General features: G+C 36.1%; 2 protein-coding genes across 2 annotated transcripts in view; one reads left to right on the top strand and one right to left on the bottom strand.

Annotated features, from left to right (window-relative positions):
* Positions 1 to 2,485: 2,485 nt before the first annotated feature.
* LOC108369469 (corticotropin-releasing factor-binding protein-like) lies at positions 2,486 to 11,624 on the top strand (the record flags this gene model as incomplete). The annotated part of the gene is made up of 7 exons (XM_017624577.1): positions 2,486 to 2,558; positions 9,892 to 10,106; positions 10,562 to 10,668; positions 10,775 to 10,893; positions 11,059 to 11,219; positions 11,302 to 11,404; positions 11,485 to 11,624. Coding segments are annotated over 7 exons (918 nt in total), but the record flags the coding sequence as incomplete, so codon positions are not given.
* A 2,604-nt stretch (positions 11,625 to 14,228) lies between these two features.
* The window catches only part of LOC108369468 (sphingomyelin phosphodiesterase-like), an 11,972-nt gene continuing 4,537 nt past the window's right edge, over positions 14,229 to 21,663 (bottom strand). Inside the window, exons 2-6 of the mRNA XM_017624576.1 lie at positions 17,034 to 17,940; positions 16,433 to 16,970; positions 16,174 to 16,356; positions 15,960 to 16,109; positions 14,229 to 14,384 (exon numbers count right to left, since the gene is read on the bottom strand). Of these exons, the coding sequence (XP_017480065.1) occupies positions 14,229 to 14,384; positions 15,960 to 16,109; positions 16,174 to 16,356; positions 16,433 to 16,970; positions 17,034 to 17,940 (1,934 nt within the window). The remainder of the gene's footprint in view (positions 14,385 to 15,959; positions 16,110 to 16,173; positions 16,357 to 16,432; positions 16,971 to 17,033; positions 17,941 to 21,663) is intronic.

Below are 21,663 nucleotides of genomic sequence, written 5' to 3'. Positions count from 1 at the left end.
GCTTTGGCAGCCAACAAAGCAAGCAAATAACTCGCGGCAAAGCAACACCCACCAAGCTCCCTAGAAAACACACGTACGCGCACATGTTTGTTAATAGGTATGTTTGCGCGGTGAATACTAAACTACTGTATAGGTTCTGGTTTTATTTTGGGTGAACATATCCACTGGTTGGGTAAAATTAAAGGCAAAATTTGTTCAAAAATTTTACGACACTTTAGAATACACCAATTGTGTGTTATATCGACTATCTACTATTAACTATAGAATACCAAGGTAATTGTTTGGTAAATTCGTCTGGGGGGCTACTTATTAAAAAAAATAAATTAATTAAATTTAAAAAAAAAAAAGTCCAGACTTATCTCAGAAGTCTCCAAAATAAAGAAGTTTAATAACAAAATGGGTATTTCGAAAGGGAACACATTTTTTAAAAACAAACAAAAACCAGTACAAACGAATTGAAAAAAAAAATTCATATGTGCGTATGTATATATGTACATATTAGAGTTGAGCACTTTAGTTCTTTTCAGTGAACCGTTCAGTTGTAGTTGGTTCACCTTAATGCACTAGTCCTTTAGTTCATTTAGTTCAATTGACGAATACATTTACATATCGACACCTTTGTGGAAGATCGACCTATCTCGGCAGCCAGTTCGAAAATGCCCTATCTCAACATATTTGCAATACATTTTCAGTTGAGATAGGGCGTTTTTAAACCAAATTCTGAGATGTCGCGGTCTTGAAAGGTTTTCTGAGATAGGACGTTTTGGAACTGGCTGCTGAGATAGGTCGATCTTCCACTCATATTACTATCATACATATTACATACAAAACAAAACGTACATAAAACAAAAACTTTAACAAATTCATGGAACATGAACATATACACTTAGATCTTTTTTATGCGGTACATGCGTTCCTCANACTTTGAATTTACATACATAAAAAACGTACATAAATATGTTTTCGTATAAATAAAATACATATAAACGTACATAAAAGAAGAACTTCAACAAATTCATGGAACATAAACATATACACTTGGATCTTTTTTTATGCGGTACATGCGTTCCTCAGAAAGCCTTTCCAGCCTTTTCAAAAACCGCATAAATTCAGATACTCCATGTAAAAAATTCTAAAAAAGCCCCATAAAAAATCCAGTGAGGCAATATTAAGCAAAAAAAAATTACCAAATTATTTCTTCACTTCAACACTTATTATTCCATGTAAACATCCCACCAAACAATTTGTGTTGCCAGCAGTAAGAAAACGTGTCGCCCTCGGAAACAAATTTATTGCCGGTAATATTGCCATCGAATCGATTTCCTATTACCGGTCGCTCTAAAACGTCCGCCGAAGGCAACTCGCCTGGGCGAGTCGTTTTCTTATTACCTGAACGAGTCCTTTTCTTATCGCTTCAGGCGATTTTTGGAATAATTTTATTCTTTTTAATACTTCATTTATTTTTTTGTACCAAATTGCAACTTACAATCGGAATTAATTCATTTTCTCGCTCTGCGACTTCCTATTTTTTCAATCTTGTCCTTGGGCATAATTTAGATGCTTTTGGCCAATACTATTGACGCCATATTCATAAGTTTCGGAATTTTTGAGAACTTTTTTATTCAAAATTGACATGAACGAAGTGATGTTGCCGATTTGTCACCACAGCAATAAATCGGTGAGTCGCCAATTTGTTGCCATTGGCGATTGTTGCTTATTTCTCATGTTTTGCATGGTGGGCATTAATGAAATAAATAAAATTGTATGTGTATTTTAACCAAAAACAAAAAAATACCAAAATAAATATATGAATTTGTATGAATATAAAGACAAATTATTTATCAGAAGTATTGTCTCTTACTCATTGGAAAAAGTAATAAAAACTCAAAAAAGCAAAGTCGCTACAGCGAAAAAACGGTTTAAAAACCCTCATAGATTCAAATCCGCATAAAAAACCCGCATAAAAAGATACCTAAGTATATATGTATGTATGTACGATATGTTACCACTTACATATTGCTGTGCAAAATCATCAAATTGGAAAGAATTGAAAAGTCGAATTTAATTAAAGTATGCATAAGTTATATAAAATGCTAAAATATGGGCGTCAAACGAAGGAGTGGTAGGATATCCTTACTTTTAACATTTAGGATAATAATGAGGGTTGCCACCTATTTAAAAAGGTAAATACATAGTTTTAATAAGTGCAAGGAGTTATTAAAAGCTGGGTATCAAATCAAATGGGTTTAAAAAGCCTTTACCTGTGTGAAAAATCGAGTTTAGCTACTTATTAACAAAATCCCAAAGACGAAGACACTGCGAAGACGAGCACGAACCGGAAGCTAATATAAAAAATATAAATCTTTGTCGTATGAAACGAAATAATTAATGATTATTAATATTTGTATTGATTCTACGTTTAAGTTTACCAGGTCAAAACGAAGGACTGATCTTTTTTTATTTATTTATTTTTTTTTACTTTCAGGCTTGGCCAATGGTTAAGAGGGCGTTCGAATTTTATCCAAATCAAGAATTCGCTGACATTAATGTTATCACAGGTAAGTCACATTAAATACCAGTTCTTACTATTGGAATTTTACTTTTGTGTTTTCTAAGGGCACGTTATCAATTCGTCGGAATATATATTTTTTTTTGTATGCATGTTACCGCATAACTTTGGACCTCGTCAATTGAAAATTCCTTTTCTATCGCAAATTGATTGAAATTACTTGATTTTTATTTTTTCGATAAAAAATAATGATTATTTTGTTATTTGTATTTTCCCAATTAAGAATAATGATTATTCGAAAAACTCAAAAGCTATGCCAGCGTGATTTCCGACGTATCCTTTTCAGAGGTAGTGACACCCTAATAAAAGGAATAAGTTCCAAAACTTTCAGGTCAAAATTTTAGTTGGTTGCGTCTGTATGACTTTTTAAATCTTATAAATAATCATTATTTTTAAGTGGAATAACAAAACCCAGTAATAATTATAAACTCTATATAAAAATTTAGGACAATATTATAAAATACGTGCAGCTCGACAACGACAAGAAGTCAAAAGCATGCCCTTCGACAGGGTTGAGTGTAACATCAAACACATTTTGCATGGAGGAAGGGCAACATTTTTGTTAATCCGTATGGAATAAAGGATAGTCTAATAGTGCAACATTCAACTTCTGTTCAAGAATATTTTGACATGTCCCATTTCTCTTTTTCTTTTCACATCATCCTTTACATAAACTCCCAGTAACAGAGATAAATATTTGAAGTTTTATAGAATGAATAAATTATGAGATTTGCCTGTACTCGAAGGACTTTTTAGAAAGCAAAGCCCATGTTTAAGTGATCCCCCAATTTAAGGCTTTAAGACTGTTTGTAAATACTTCACTTGTAGCATCAATTTTGCCAATTCGTTGATCATTTATGGATTTAGCTGTGGAGCCTATATTCTTCTGATCTTCTGCAATTTCTGTCATTTTCGAGGCTTCTTCTGGGACCTCCATAGGATTTGAAATCGAAAACCAAAATTATTGACTATGACCAAGGAATGTTCTCTTGCACTTTCGCGAAGTCCTCCTGATCCTTCTTGATCGCGGAGATAGATGGGTGGTATCGTAGCTCTAGTTGAGGCGTAGGTTGTTGCTTCTGTCTACCATTTCTTGTGTATCCATAATTGTAGCTACGATGGTAACCGAGTAAGGCTGAGTATTTTCGGAACCCGAACGGTTTTCAAAGCACTTGTATGACATTTGTATCCGGCCCTGAAAGGAGGAAGAAAAGGAGTATATTCAGGGATTTTAAGGAAGATAGATAAGAGAGGTGTCTTTTATCGAAAAAATACCTTATAAAAATTATTTATTTTTCAATCGACTTAATTAAGCTCGTTGATAGCAACCATGTTTTCACAATTTAGTCATCTCAGTACAAATTCTGGGCTAATAGGTCAACTACTCCACGTCGCACAGTGTTTCGACTATATGGAGGCAGGTGGAAATAATAGTTAACCTGCACCGATTTTGCTGAAACTTGACATGTGCTCTAATTTTACTTAGGAGTAGGAAATTATGAAATTTGGTAAATGTGGGCGGAAACATGAAATTTCATCCGATTTCGATTAAATTTAGTTTGTACTGTCCCTTTTATTAGAAAAACCTAAATGTAAAATATGGGGAAGATTGGATCACTATAACGTCTACAACTCGCATATAATATGGTCCCAATCATTAAATGTGATAGTTTTTGGTAGTTGTTGTTTTCTGCTTTCCACTCTCAGAAAAGCAAAGGATATACTTAAAAATTACATAGATGTAAATATTCTCCTTTTTCCAAATGTTTGTTGTGACTTTTCCATTGCTCGAAAAATCCTTTTCGCGAAATTACGCAAAAAGAAGCTGAAAATCGAAAAATTGGAAAAACGAAATTGCATATATTTGCAAAGTCGCGCGAAATGATCCAATTATATATTCGAAAACTAAATAAAATTCCCTAAAACATGCCTCTAATTTCAAGACCTGACGAACCGGTACTCACACTTTATTTTACTAATAATCTTTAGGATCTACATTTCAAAGTCAACTTTTTGATAAGAAAAATAGGAAAATACCAAATAAATGATAAATACCTCCACCTGAATATTCCATAACTCTTAAATAATTAATCACAGTTGAAAAAGAAACACTTCCTTTAATGGGTTTAGCGCCAAAGGCAACTAAACTGATCAGTCGGTATTGCGCCGATTCCAGTATTTTTTTGGAACCTTACCGTTCGAGGTGGAGTGAGTTATTGATCTGAAATTTTGTATTTATGACATTTACTATTCCCTCTCTAAGCCCAACTGGTTTTTTATCAACTGTCACCATAACTTTTTTCCACCTGCCTTCATATAGTCGAAACACTGTGCGTCGGTGTGGATTGTCCTCGTCCTACGTCCTACATACGTAAATTAGGCGAAAATAAGCTTTTAAGCGGGGGTGTTCATATCGAGTTACGCAAAAAAAGAACATCGGGGCAGTCTCATGTTCATGCGAAAGATATACCTGCACTTTTTACCTGCTGTAACGGAAATATTCAATAATGCCTTTACTACATACATATATTCCATGAAAGCGCGTTGATTTCATTAAATTTATGTATTTTTTCTGCATTAGCTTACGGATTAAGTCATTACTGACATTACAATAAATTCCAAATGTACATACATACATACATACAATTGTGAAATTAGGATTCCCGCGTGAAGTATTTACAAATCATTAGCGCTAAGTGATAAATAATCATTTAATACACATAGGGACCAACGAAATCCCAAATAATTTAGTGATCACACCCATTCGCATAAGTACCTTATGAAAGTGCCCTGTAAGGAAATCAACTCGTACAAAGCTGATACCGTTGTATTGACTTTAAAGTCATAATTTCCATATTAACTAATAGAAACCGGTGCGGTCAACGGTTATGAATGCTATAACAAACATCATAACAACCGTTAAAATTTGACTGCCATTTTGCTGATCAAATTTTGCTGTGGTTATAAGATTTTTTTTTTTTTATCAAGGGAAATCGTTCAGATTACATTTTTCGGTCACAGACAGTTAGTTGCGATCAATATGATTTCAAGTTTTGGTGTGTGGGCTTTTTGTTGTCTTAATATAAGCATTTGTCACATGACGCTACCACACAACATTCTCTATATGTATTTCAGTGTTAAAAGCATTTAAATCCAAAAAAAACTTGCTAAATTATTTGCTAAAACGTAATCATAAATAATCTAATAGAGAATAGCTTCTTAGTTTGATTTAATATCAAAATTGCATTGATGTTACCACCAGTACGCTTTATTCCAAATGAAAATATGGCTGCCAAACTACCAAATTGCCAGCGATAGATGTCAGGCAAAAAGCGCTGACATATATTGCAACCCATGAGAAATAAATGGTCTCTATTGGAAATATATTTAAGAGATATCACATAGGTGTTTTCCTGTGGATACAGGGCCTTAGAAAGGTGGGGGTGTCAAGCCCCCCAATTTTTGTTTTTTTTTTGTGTACCTGCCTCCAATTAAAATTTTTTTTTTAATTCTATAGATTTTTTTTATTATGCATCAATTGAGGAAAAATCCTATGTCGATTCTCCAACTTTTTGAATCGATTCACGAATCGAATCGGAACTAAAAAACCGAATCGGAAGGGCTCGATTAATCGATTTAAAAAGGGCATCTCTAGAACACAGATGACTCGCGAATCATACGCTTTTATAGTTTTATCCCAAACGTCTCACTAATATACGTATCCCAATTGTAAATAGCCTGCAAAATTTATTTTGTAATTTATTTTTGAATTATAAAACTATTTTTAACTGACTCCAAAACAGGAGAAGGTTCGTCGGGATTCGTCGGAATGTATATATATTTTTTTTTGTATATATTACCGCATAACCTAGTACCACGTTAACCGATTTCAATAATTCCTTTTTCATCGGAAAGGTGGTACCTTAAGGGTGGTCGTATACTCGTTTCGTTTAGTTTCGATAATTTATATGTTATATGAGAATTGAAGTCGGTTTGTTTTTTTTTGCTTAAAAATTTCTTGTATATATCAGTCCACTGTAAGAGGTTCTGTAAGCACTGGCATGAAAACTAGACCGGTATGGCAGTTTCTGGCATTAACTTTTACTGGAATGAGTCCATGCCAGTGCCGGTTTATATTACGCGAGTAACTGGACTGGTATACTTGTATCGTAATGTAAAGGACATTCTACCGTTTAGAAATTATTGAAAAAAAAAATATCTTTGGTCGAAAGCATAAAATTCCCAAAATAACGATAAAACTTGGTAGAAAAAATTCAAATCCAAGTTTAAAGTATATTGCTGACTGAAAAAAATAAAAATTAAGAAATAACGATTTTTCAATTATCAAAAAAATAAAAATCGTATGGCCCTATTCATAAAAAATAAAATAGGTTCAAAGAGCCTTATAAATTGACGTTTTCATACATTTTTAAAATTATAAGCCTTTTGTAAAGCTACTAGGCTATTATTGTTTAACGTCTTGATGTGTCTTGATGTGGTCACACGAAGCAGAGTTTTGCCTGCCAAAGGGCGACCGCTATTTTTATTTTCTTTTGTTTTTGAGGTTAGTCGGAAACTGTGCTCGATCCCAGGCCTAGCGGAATGTAGTGCGCACTTCTAGTCACCACACCGCAGCGGACATCAAAAAATTAGTTAACTGTAATCGAAGAAATCTTCGCAGCATACCCGAACCTCCAAGTTCATTTCATTAGTTTATGTTTTTCCATTAGGGTATATTTGCATAGACATAATAAAAATACCCCGCAAAAAGTGCGACTAATCCCAGATACCTCCAGGAGCAATCGTAAAGGAACATGCGACTTATACCACGTTTGATTTCTTTATATGGAATGAGCTGTTCGCTTTTGTTCGAACATATCCTATGAAGAGACTGATTGCTCCCGTTTATACCCGAGCGGGTATAAAAAGCGACTAGTCACTTTTAAAAAATAAAAATAAAAATCTGTGCCAGCTGCGTTTCGAACCAGGCTTCTCAGGTTTGTTAAGCGAATACTCTCCCTATGTGCCAACGCCGCACCTAACATTTCATTGACTAAGTGCGTACATATCACTAAATCGTTAATTGTACCCGTTAGAGATGGGTCGAGACTAGTTGCGCCTAATTGATGCTCAATTGTACCCAATCGAGACTAATCTTGGAATACTCTCTTCAGAGATTAGTCGCACAATTTTTCGCAGGGTATACGAGTATATAAAGCTAAATACGTAAGTAAATTATTTGGATATTAACTCTCTTTATCAACACCTGCGCCAGTCAGACCGGCACTACTATTGCAGAATTCTAACAAATGACTCACCAATAAATACATACATACATATTTAATATTAAATTCATATGTATGTACATAGACCAATGGGGGTATGGGCTTTCCGAGCCAAAAGACGGTGAAGAAATGAGATATGGTTACGTGTTGCGGCGGACCACAATGAACAGCTGTTGGCAAGCAGGACATTTCCAATTACATATGTACATACATATGTATAGGCGTATGAAATCACAATGTGCGAAACGCATGAAAGTTTTACACACATTTAATTGCCCATAAACCAATAAAGCAACCGCATGTGGAAACTAATGCACACTTTAGTACATACATATACTGTAAATGTGACTGGGTGTGCGTAGAAATTGAGATTGAAAGCCAAAGATCGTTACCAAAAGTGCAATAAAATAAGTAGCAATAAGTCGGCAATGAAATACTTTTCAATTGAGAAGTCAGCAATACATACATACATACATATAAACCCTGTAAGTGCCCTTACAAATCGATAGAACTTTGGCGTGATAAATAATTCTATACTAGCAGGGCTTGGGATATTTTAATTCTTTTCAAACTACGAACTACGAGTATAAACTTAATTAGATTCAGGTTTAGTTGAAACGAAGTGTCCGAGGGTGTTTACATTCTGTGCCAGTCTCTTATAAAATTACCTTAAAAATCGTGGCATTATTGGCATATTAGTAGCTTTTAGGGATCCGTAGTAGCGAGGGCTCCTCTGTAAGAAAGTGTTTGTTCGGATGCGCGAACAAACACTTTCTTACAGAGGAGCCCTCGCCAAGGCACTTCAGAAGGCATCTTTACGAACTGACGGACGAAATCCAGAGGTTCATAAAGTAACCTCTGAATCCGACAGCATATCGACAGGCCTTGAGCGGCATTCGCACGGAGTCAGTCTCAAGTTATGTAGACTCCCGACCTGTGAATGACGTTCTGGGCACACAACCACCTGACGCGGACGAGAGAGAGCTTCATCTGCCGCGGGAGACTGGGGCCACAATAGCCCAACTTCGGCTACTGTAGCAAGTTAAACTTGTACCTGAGAAGATTCGATGGAGATGTGCATAACCAATGCCCGGCATGCGGAGAGAAACCCCACGACTCGAAACATTTCTTCGCATGCCCACTATATCCTACTTAACTGACGCCTCTGTCCCTATGGACTGACCCCATGGAAGCTGCATGCTTCTTGGGTCTTCCGGGGAAAACCGCCTTCGACAGCATGAAAAGAAACTGCCTATACGTCGCATTGCCCGATTTAGTATTCGTGTGAAACTATATATTGGAGCTGTGTAAATGGCAAACTTTGGACTGAATAGGTAACTGAGAACTAAAAGTGCAAAAGCCGCAGTTTTGGCTATTTTTTAAGGATATATAGTAGCACGTTTTGGTTTTAAGAAAACGTATATATGTATAAATACATACATACGTATATACGTATTTATATAAACGTACGTATGTATAGTATGTACATACATATATACGTATATACATATGTATATTGCGTCCGTTTTTACTACATCTCGTTGAGTTGTGGCTTTCTTTTAGTAAATTAGCGTTATTTTTGTATCTTATTCTTTCAAATGCCGTTGAGTTCGATAAATTGGGGACAAATTCGGCTATTGCTTATAGCATTTCTTAAGGATAAGCCATTCAGTACTAATGATCGGCTGGTATGGATCTATTTTTAAAAACGACTAAACTTTTTCTGAAAATTTTAATTTGTTGCTTAGGATCCCACGTGAAATGTGGGAAAAATTACAGGTTATGGGTGAGAAGTTTTCCTAGAATTATTAAATTACTAAGAGGGTACAAAGCTTGAACATTTAGCTCAGTTTCCATATACAATTTATATAATTTTATTGTGTCGATTAACTTAAAGTTTATAGATATAAACAGTACAGCCCCACCAATTTAATTTTTCGTTTTATTGTTCCAATTTGCCCTTCACTGCACATACATACTATCTGCTCATATATTTGCATAATTTTCAAAACATTTCATCCTTCTATTTGAATGCAGATTGCATGCACGTTGCATCCGAACCCGGCGACTATGTATTCAAAAAAGTACCATATATGCTGCCCAATACGAAGGAGGCGCCGCTCATGGAAGCAGCTATAGAAGGCCCGACGTCGGAGGTGTGCGGCCTCTACGTGATTGGTGAGCCCGACACCATTGTCGAAATAACAATGAAACACTACGATGTCAATTGTGCGACCGGCGGTCTAATGGCTGTAAGTTATAAACTTAATTCACAACAAACCCACACCAAACGAAAACAAAACAAAACCAAGATGGCAAAAACCAGAACAATGCCACAAAGTTGCATAATGAAGTGGATGAGAGTCGTCCCCTTTGAATTGAATTTTCACCAACACTTAATGCAATTTTCAACTTTCTTTTGTTTGGCATCTGCTCCGCTTCTCTTCGTTTCACTTTTATAGTTTGTTGATGGCTGGGAGTTGAATGGCGAATATTTTCCAGGCATTAANCCCAAACGAAACGAAACAAAACAAAACAAAAACAAAACAAAAACAAGATGGCAAAAACCAGAACAATGCCACAAAGTTGCATAATGAAGTGGATGAGAGTCGTCCCCTTTGAATTGAGTTTTCACCAACACTTAATGCAATTTTCAACTTTCTTTTGTTTGGCATCTGCTCCGCTCCTCTTCATTTCACTTTTGTAGTTTGTTGATGGCTGGGAGTTGAATGGCGAATATTTTCCAGGCATTAAGGATCATCATCGCGGGCTGGAAGAGCGTGTCGTTGAGTTTTGCAACAATTTCAAGCAGTGGTACGTGAATGGGCATTTAGGGCTTGCCCACACTCTGGCTACCAACAATTGTACTCATTTGTATTACATAAATTATTATCACTTTTTTGTTTTTTTTTGCTCGCAGGCCACGTGTTGCGAATAAGAAATTCTTCCGTTCAAGTCAAAATGCTGCGCTGCTGCAGTATCGTATTCCCTTACGAGGCTCTTTCATCGCCCACGTCCGCTTTCACAAAATTACGAAACGTAAGTGTAATCTATCTGAAGTTAGCATTGCTTTATTCGAATGATAAAAAAAAAATAAAACAAATTAATTTCGCATTTGTCTTCCTTATTGCCGGAGNTAATGAAAAAAATAAAAAAAATAAAACAAATTAATTTCGCATTTGTCTTCCTTATTGCCGGAGGCAGCTTGCAACGTGCTGGTGCAGGATACGACCGCCATCTTCAATATGGCTAACTCTGGCTATCAACGCAATTGCACCATATCAGCACTCTTCCCAGCCACAGTGGCTGTGGCCAATCTGAAAATCGGCGGCAAGAATGTGCGTGGCGAAAAGGTTAATTACGATGTAAGCAAATGAACCAACACCATGGTGAAGGTGAAAAGTTCCCTAAACGTGACTTATGTACATAGGTATATACTACTTTTAGTGCGGCATGTATGATGATCGCTTGGAAATCGGCGGGTCGTCTGGACTGGATGCAATCGCAATGGAGAAGGCGGCCGACGTTTGCGGCTACTCAGATCAGCAGGGTGATTATTAGTGCAACTTGCTTAAGAAATTTTTAAGAAATATAACCGTTAATTTCATGATAAAATCGTTTTTATTTCAGGACCAGAACAGGCCATTTTCTGCGGCGTGACTACGGTGCGTCTAATCTCCACTGGACGATATCAAAATCACGCTACTGTAATTATACGCAAGGCCGACGAAAACGATCTGGACATAGCCACGCTTGTATGTGCTCTGTAAATTTGTTAACTAATCCAACTCGATCGAAGAAAACAAAAAAATTAAGTGAAATCAAGCAAGAAATAGGTATTGGGGCATAGGTTGGCTGCTTTGNACTGTGGCCAATCTGAAAATCGGCGGCAAGAATGTGCGTGGGGAAAAGGTTAATTACGATGTAAGCAAATGAAACAACACCATGGTGAAGGTGAAAAGTTCCCTAAACGTGACTTATGTACATATGTATATACTACTTTTAGTGCGGCATGTATGATGATCGCTTGGAAATCGGCGGGTCGCCTGGACTGGATGCAATCGCAATGGAGAAGGCGGCCGACGTTTGCGGCTACTCTGATCAGCAGGGTGATTATTAGTGCAACTTGCTTAAGAAATTTTTAAGAAATAGCACCGTTAATTTCATGATAAAATCGTTTTTATTTCAGGACCAGAACAGGCCATTTTCTGCGGCGTGACTACGGTGCGTCTGATCTCCACTGGGCGATATCAAAATCACGCTACTGTAATTATACGCAAGGCCGACGAAAACGATCTGGACATAGCCACGCTTGTATGTGCTCTGTAAATTTGTAAACTAATCCAACTCGATCGAAGAAAACAAAAAAGTGAAGTGAAATCAAGCAAGAAATAGGTATTGGGGCATAGGTTGGCTGCTTTGTCATTGATTTCATTTTTGGCAGTATTCTCAGCTAAGAAAAACACTTCAAGCAAGCTTTCTTCTACTCCCTTTTTTAGTGTTATTTAATAAATCTGCACGGATTTCTTTGTTACAATTATTGTATATATATATTTGAAACCCCTTATCTCTACATGTACGTATGTAGTATGTACATAATTTATTTAAATGCAAAAAATTCTCCGGGACGGTATGTACTTGTATATGGACTGCGCTCCCATTGACCGTTTAATGTTTAAAAATATACGTATTAGTTACATATAGAAATAGAGATTACTTACATATACATACATATGTACATACATTTGTATGAATTTTAATGTACATTGCAACTGCAGTAAAAATTATTCATAGTGAGCTTAAAAAAAAATAGAAAAAATACATACATACATAGCTGTCACAGTTTATTCGATGATTTATTTATGAACGCTTATGACACAAAAATAANCATTTTAATGTACATTGCAACTGCAGTAAAAATTAATCATAGTGAGCTTAAAAAAAAAATAGAAAAAATACATACATACATAGCTATCACAGTTTATTCGATGATTTATTTATGAACGCTTATGACACAAAAATAAAGCGTAAGTACTGAAAGCCCATTTTGGTTGAGAAACTTGCAGCAATTTTTTAGGTAGTATTCGGCCATAATTTAGGCGGGGGATGTGACTTGAACGTTGACGAAAGAATGACAGTTTATAATAATTTTGTTCGCTTTACCAGAGATTCCTAATATAGGTTCCGTAGAAAACTCACCAGGATTCCGTGAAATTATTAATTTTTAGCTGTTAAATTTTACAGTTTTGCTACAAGAAAAACAAAANGAAAGAATGACAGTTTATAATAATTTTGTTCGCTTTACCAGAGATTCCTAATATAGGTTCCGTAGAAAACTCACCAGGATTCCGTGAAATGATTAATTTTTAGCTGTTAAATTTTACAGTTTTGCTACAAGAAAAACAAAACCAGAGTACTTTTCTTTCCATTAGCTACATTTTTCTTTTATTCTTATTTTAATTTGGCCAGCCAATTAACAATAAATCCAAACTGGTGTATTAAAAATGATAAAGTATGACTTCCAACTGCAATAAATATATATATTTAAAAAACACGTGCAAACACCGATTGGAATGAGTGCAACGTAAGTTTTAAAGTAGTTTTCAGCGAAAGCATGTTTTCGATGTCGGTCAGAACATGGTATAAGACAAATCAGGGCTGGTTCGTTAGCCATCGCTTAAAATTCGGTATGAATAAGCACGGCGCACACTGTGCCCTTTTCAATTTTAGCGTAGTGCCAAAAGTCGAGTCAATGAAACGGATCCACCAATATAATTTTTTAGACCATAAATGGGCGTGTCCTGCTCAAATTTGACTCCTATAAAAAGAATACTGCCAGCCGAGCATCATTCTTATATTTAAATTATTAACTTATTAGTATTTACTACTAGAACTCATACTTTCCCGGGGCATAGTATTCCGCCAGCTCTTCTTTGAATTGAAACGCTGAAAAATTTCAGGCAAATGTACCTATTCCAATGCTATTTCATTTCAGAAAGAATGTAAGTTATAGTATACAGTATTTCTCGGATATATGCACCGTCGAAAATAAACGATATTCTTTGCTTATAAGCGGAAAGTGCTTGTGTGAAAATGCCGCTTATCATCCTTGACTGTGCTTATATTGAAATCCTCGGTTGTATTACCGGTCTATGTAACAACTACTGTTAAATAATAAATTTTCAATTTAAAATAGGAGCAAACATAAATAAATGTGCAACAAAATCCAAAACCAGTGCAAGTGGAACATAAAGGAATTTCAAAATTAACAAGCAAAAAAGTCTTAAGTTCGGGCGGAGCCGAACATTAAATACCCGGCGCAAAACTACCGCCATGTGGTAAACAAGGATGGTTTTAGGTCTGTTTCAAACATCTTACAATGAGATAAACTTAGATAGACANCCATCCCCTTCGGAACTTTCCGTTGTGGTAATCGGACTCCCGGGTGTGGTAACCGGACTCTCGGTTGTGGTAACCGGACTCTCGGTTGTGATAACCGGACTTCCGCTTGTTGTGTTTTCGGTGTCCAACTGCCAATGAGAATAAAATTCAAAGAATAGATAACAATTATTGTTTTCCTTAAATCCTTGAAAATCCTAAAAAAATTGCAACGTGTAGCACTGAAAACCTAGTATAGGTCGTAGCTCTGATCGAATAATTCATGAAAATATGTTTAAAATTTTCTTAGTGCCCTCAACTAATTCATAAAAACTAATTCAATTTTACTGACTACATGAAAAAAAATGTCTTATAAAATTTTTAACAAAATGACGTAGAAATGACAAAAATACAAAAAAAAATTGTCGTTAGTTTTAGACTACTTTCTAGACCCATATTCAAATTTAAAATTGCTGATCAAATATCTAAGTGGTTAGCTCCAAATGTTATTTTATGAAGTCGTAAGTTGAGAATTTGAGGCCTTTGGAAAATTTCTAAGTATGTCTCGACCAGATATATTAACTGTACTCGGCCACTGAAAAAGCGCGTACAATATTCTTGAATTCGTTACGCTAGGGATGTCAGTGGCAAAAATGCATCGATGTTTTTCTTTGATTCGATGCATCGAAATGTACATCGATATTTTTCATTGCATCGATTTGCATAGGAATTTTAATTTGAAATAAATTACTGCAAGTGAGCGAACGAGCTAACGAAACTTTTTGGAGCCATTAAATTTTTTGGTCAAGTCACTACTAGAGATGTCAGTTTTCAAAAAACATTGAAATTTTCGATGTATCGATGTTTTTCCGACATCCCTACGTTACGCACAAGTTGGCTGTATCGGAAAAGTAGATGAACAAAACCCCAAAATTTGAAGTGGTGAAACCGGTTCCATCATTGTATGCAAGTATTCTGGAACGTCTAATGGGCAGATCTCTCCACTCTAGAAACGAAGCAAAGTTTGTTAGATGGCCCCTTCACTTGTGAATACCGCGCTTCCTCGTTTACCCGCCTGACCATGCAATGTCAGTCTTTACTTCAGAAGTGGTTACCATGCAAGATTTTGGGCATATTACAATATTTTTTATTTATTTTTTTTTTAATTAAAAGTGAGAATTGTGTGTGTGTTATTTTGACAAGGATGATTTTTAATTCTCAACAATTTAAGAAAGTTAAAAACTGTACAAAATATGAAATCCGAAGTCATCTAAAAAGCCGACTATGACCGAACATATTAATTAAGTTCATAAAAAGTTGCATTAGACACTCTTCACTACTTTGTCAGATAAATGAGTTTAGGCGAGTTCCTAAATTTCAAAAGTAAAGGGCAAACAGATGCAAAAGTACAAGGTCAATTTCTTTTATTTAGATTTCTGATCTATTCCGCTATATGCCATTTTTGATTTTTGAAAAACAAATTTACATTCGAAATCAGCTACCACAAAAAATCTTGGATACCAAGTTGTTTAAAATACATAAATTTTTGATAACTCGACCACCATAGTGGATCCGCAATTTTGAATTTATGAAAACAGACTTCAGATTCGTAATCAGCGACCTCAAAACCCCCCAGGTACTATCTTTCTTTAAAAAAAACAATATAGACTACTTTTGTATGCCTAGTTTTGCAATTCAGCCCACTATGCGCCGTGCAATTAACTTACGGCAACTTTAAGTTTCTCCTGCAGCTGCTCACAGCGCGTCTTCTGATTGTTTACAGTTGTTGCTAATCGGCAGATCGTACTTAACAGGCAATCCCGGTCGCATCCCCAATTCAATTGTGGATCGGCAGTTTTCATTTTGTATTGCCAAAACTAGATTAGAAATCGAAGGCATTTTTTCGAAAGTTAAAATAAGACGAATATCACATCAATTTACTTTTCTGAGCATGCTTGGGTTTTCTGCCATTTCCTCCAGTAGCTTGTCGATTCCAGCTGGGCTCAAGTCTTCAGTAAACTCCTTAGAGAATTCATATTCATTGAACCAACGCGGGGTTTGAGATTCACCATGAGCGTTTGCTTCCGTCAAGTTGAAGATCCATGTTTCATGATCCACAACTTGCTAGATTTGTTACAGATAAAATAGTTATGATATGGGACTAAAGAAGACTTTAGGTTTCAGTTAGTTTCCAATTTACCATGCTTGCGGGTTCCACTTCGTATAGTCGATAGTTCGGATTCTTATTCGAGTACGTAGTTAATGAGCCGCCATTCCATACCACCCCAATCGCATGTCCATTAGCCGAGTAATGCAAATGCATTTCGTCCAAATGCGAATGGCCATTGAATATGCCGCTAATTGTGCCCCGGAAACGAACCACTAATCTGTTAAACTCTCGCGCCCACACCGACCAGCAGGAGGCATCTCCTGTCGGAATGTGCGCCAGAATGTGAACAAATTCGCCAGCCTTTTCAGCGGCCAACAGAGTTTCATGAAGCCACTGCAGTTGTGGAATCTTGTCCGTGCCATCGTAGTACAACCACCAGTTGCTGGTGTAGCAATCGTTGTTGTTCAAAGCAATCACACGAAAGCCGGCTTTTGGCGAAACTGTGTAATACCCGCCCTTAAGAATTGTATCCTTAGTTTCGGCCGGCAGCCAGGTGGACCATTGTTCATACAACTCTTCATACAACCAATGGGTGTTGATCGCATCTGGCACATCATTTGGGCTGAAACTTTATGAAAAGAGCAATAAAACTGCTTCCATGAACACTTGGGAAGTTTTTTATTAAACTTACACATTGAAAGGATGTGGTTCATGATTACCAATGCAAGGATACACCGGTATGCCTGGGAATAGTTCAGCCAAACGATCATTTACCCTCTTTAATGCATCGGCGTTCTTTTCTGTGGATGTTCCCCAGACCATGTGATCTACGATATCTCCGGTTTGATAGATATAATCGATGCTGCTGTGCGTTTTCTTAATGTGGTTAAAGGCGTCGTCAATCGTTTGCCAAGGCGCATCGCAATCGCGGTAGTCACCCCAGTATCCGGCGGCCTTATCACTCTCGGTAGAACCAGCGCCTTGCTGACAGCACATCGGCTCAACACATTCAGCCAAGGCCCCTGGTGCATATAAAGGATCATAGTGGATATCCGTTAAGTGCAAAATTTTCAACTCATTTCCATTTTTATTGGGTAAATCTGATTTTGGCGCACTCACTTCTGTATCACCACCATCAATTGCGAGAGTCCAATTGTAGTCAGCATTTCTCACGTTGCAGAAATTGTATTGCATGAAAAGCGAACATAATGTACGGGAATCGATCTTCGAGTTCTTGACGATATAAACAAAAGTCGGTAAATTGAAATCGATCAACTGGGAACACACTTCTGTAGTTTGTAGTTCGAGTCGGATGCAGATGTCCAAGGCTATACTCTTTAGCTGTGCTTCGGTATCGTCTCCTGCGAATTCGCCATCATCGTCGCGGAACATTCGCGCCATAACATTGACCGTGGAACGGCATGTGGTGCAAGCCACAAATTGATCGGATAAGGATAGATCGCCCAACTCTTTGGTGAAGAGGTCCTTTTTGCTATGAGCCTTCGCTAACTGAGCGGAGATCTGTCGCAGGGCAGCGGACTCAATACCACTCTTGAGATAGTTGATGTATTCTTGCGAGAACTTCTGAGCAATTTCCTCTAAAATATTAGATGAAAAAATTACAATTTTCTTGAAAAACAACAAGAGGAGTTATTCGGTAAATTAATTTATGTTAATAAATTTAAGTAAGTACGAGTACATAGATCAATTTTCCAAGCCATGAAAAATAAAACATAGAGCCCCGCAGCTTGCTTTCCTTTCTCACGCATGCAACCGCAATCGTCAATTAAGTCAGTTACAGCCAGTTTCACCAAATTATTTAAGTGAAAATTTTCGAATTTTCGGTTGCTATCCAGTTCTAGGAGGACGTAGTGGGCGAAGCTTCAGACTTGTCAGAATTCGCACTTAGCGACATTTACGTAACGAGGCCCACATGCGCCCATTCAAGATGCGTAACATCACTCAGAGTAAGCAGTTTCTGTAGCGATATTTTCGCATGGACCATCCTTGCAAGCTCTTTTTAGAAGCCACGTCAGAAGCCATAGATCTCAAAGGGCAGTCATACGTAGATACCTCATCCAATGATCCAAATGAGCTAAAACCAAGCTTAAATGGCGTTCATTGAGAGCCAATCAACACTTCTCACCTGAAGTCCAATGTACTAGACTTGTGTAGTTCTTGAACTAAATAAACTAAATGAACTAGTTCATCTCAATGAATATTCCTTGCAGATACGCTTTAAAATGCTTTTGCATTGTTGCTACTTCAGTTCCTTGCGAACGATTTTTTTCGGGGGCAGAGAAAACTATTAAACTATCTTAGAACGCTTTGAAAATCAAAAGAGCTTTCGAATTTAATGTTTTTGCACAGCAATATGTACATAAGTGTTTACATATCATACATATGTTTATATTTCTTGAATTTGTTAAAGTTTTTGTTTGATGCGGGAACTTGTTTAACCGACTTCAAAAAAGGAGCAGGTTATCAATTCGTCGAAATATTTATATTTTTTTATGCATGTTTCTATAATTCTTTTTATAAAGGAAATGTGTTACCTCAAACGTGGTTCCCTATGGGAATTGAAGTCGGTTTTGTTTTTTGTTTAAAAATTACTTGTACTACGAACGTGTTTGATGTATGTAAATTCAAATTACCGAAGTTTTTATTTTGTATGTAATATTTATAATAGTAATATTTATTTATTTATTTATTTATTTATTTTTAATATGAGTGGAAGGTCGACCTATCTCAGAAAACCTTTCAAGAACGCCCTATTTCAGAACTTGGTTTAAAAGCACCCTATCTCAACTGAAAATATATTGAAAATGTGTTGGCTGCCGAAATAGGTCGATCTCCCACAAAGGTGTCGATATGTATGTAAATGTATTCGTTAATTGAACTATATGAAATAAAGAACTAGTTCACTGAGGTGAAGGAACTACAACTGAACGGTTCACTGAAAAGAACTAAAGTGGAGGAACTTAACGCCGATGGATTTTCACGTGTAGGGTCAAATGAAACGCCACGTACATATATAATGAGATGACTCCGATCGATTATTTTTAATGTACTGAAACAAACGAAAATTCACTAGGCATCCTCTACGAACAATCGCCGTGAAAAATTACTTAAGGAAAATAATGAGAATTGGTATCAGGAATAGGGACGGTCATACCGAGAACGAGTTGTAAAGAATAAACAAGTTTTAATTGTTGAGTTTTTGGTTTAGTCACGTATTTTTTTTAGTTTTTTCCTTATGAAATTGTACCCTCGCGGGGGCCAATTCTGGTTCTATGTGGTTCTATGAAACTGTGAAGTGAACATGAAAAATTCATTCTCAGTGAAAATTTAATTTTTTCATTTTATCGTTTCGTTATATCATTTTAAGCGAATCTCGACCATTAAAAGCTATTCCATTAACATCTAGCAAGCAAATTATGGTGAGTTTAAGGCAATGATATTCTTTATCACAAGATGATGGCTTAGAGAAAAATTCCCAACTTTTCTTTTTCACAGCCAAAAAAACTTTGTGGAAAAAAGTTTTCACAGTGAAAAATTGTAGACAAATTCATTTATTTACACTTAAAAACAGAATCGCAATTTTGTGTGTAGTGATGAAAAATGTTTTCACTTCACGTATTCAGAGAACAGGGCCCCAGTATTGAGCCCGCAATCTACTTTTTCGGATAGCTAAAAAGACGTGTGTACTAGTTTTAAAAATAATTTGGAAAATAGTTTATATACAAACAATTTTTTAATGATGTGATGTAGGAAACACAAAACTTTGCCAAACAGCCATTTTTAACTGTCAGTGCTTGGTTCAAGTTTTATTGATCACTTTTATTAACTAACATACCCTTTAACTAAAAAACATAAAAAATCGGACCTTGAACTGATTTAAACAAAAGTGGATGTACAAGCAAAAAACGATATTTTTTAAATATCCCTTAATATCGAATATCTCGAAAATGGTTAAATTTTGGACATCATGTCGTATAACCACATCAAATCGAAATTGCCAAAATAATAAAGTCGTTATATATATAGGACGACTTTTTCAGTAACTCTGCGTATATTTTTTTTTAGTTTTTACACGTCTGGGGTAGAAAACCATCCCGCCACACCCACGGAAGGTTAAGTAAACAAGAAGAACAACAATTTAACCAAGTTTCATCTAACAAATTTTTTAATGAAAATTTCTAGAAAAAAATTTTATGTTTATTTTTGGCAATTTTTTTACGGGTTTGAATTTTATTTGCTGGCGGTGATATGCATTTTCTTCCATATAAAAAAGCATTTCAAGCAAGTTTTATATGCACGAAATTATAACTCTCAAAGATGCCATTAAACTCAAAAATATTTACAGTTTTACCATAGGGTTGCATTTTTAGATAAAGTTGTGTATTACAAATTTTGAAAAATGCTTTAGCGTATTTTGAACCGAACCGAACCATTTTTTGGAGTGGATTCTCGGTTCGGTTTTTGTATTTCAAAATAAAAATGGTTTGGTTCGTGGTTCGATTCGATGGCCGAAAAACAGCGACGGTTCAATTCAAAAACCGCTCCGGATCAAAACCGGCTTGCAGCCCTATAACCAACACAATGCTGGTGTCCCCGAATGAGGCTTAGACGCAATATATTATTGGCTAATCGCATTCCTATGGGGCCAATCGTAACACACATCAGCTAGGTTTAGTCAATGGTTCAGTCATATTGAAAATATGAGCAATTTAATTGGACATTAATGGAACTTCTCACTTGACGATGTAGGTCGCGTTCCGGTCTCAGTGTTTCAGTAGCTGCGTGTCCCTTTCATTCTTCCTGAGTTCGTCATGCACGAATCGACAACCGCGATTGTTATGTCTAATTATTTATTAATTATTTATTAAAAAAAAATAGTAAACAAAAGTAAAAGGAAAAAGTATTTTTCATTAAAAATTTGCGCTAACTGAAAATTTATGATAGGGTGCTGAAACTTTGCTACAACTATTTTTTTGTGACCGACAACGAAATTTTCATATGCGAACGAAAGAAAAGATGACTATTTTATTCAACTTACGCGTACTTATAGGAAAAGGTATCCTAATTTGCACCGAGGCACAAAAAGAAGTAGCCCTCAAAATTTAAAATGTATCCATTTATATGAACACGGCAACACTATTTTCAGTAGCTGTAGTGAGCTCACGATTGTTCAAATTGTAACGAAGTCTCCAGCGGCGACTGGTTGTTATTGAGACACCGTAGAAATAAAATCGCCTTTTCCAATGCAATCAGCAATCAGTTCGAATTCACGTGATAAGTATGTCTGCTGATATTTTACT

Source organism: Rhagoletis zephyria, unplaced genomic scaffold (genome assembly GCF_001687245.7).
Source record: "Rhagoletis zephyria isolate East Lansing unplaced genomic scaffold, Rhagoletis_zephyria_1.1 Rzeph_scaffold_03689, whole genome shotgun sequence".
Lineage (NCBI taxonomy): Eukaryota > Metazoa > Arthropoda > Insecta > Diptera > Tephritidae > Rhagoletis > Rhagoletis zephyria.
The sequence above is the reverse complement of the archived record's forward strand: the minus strand, read 5'-3'. Positions and strand labels throughout refer to the sequence as shown.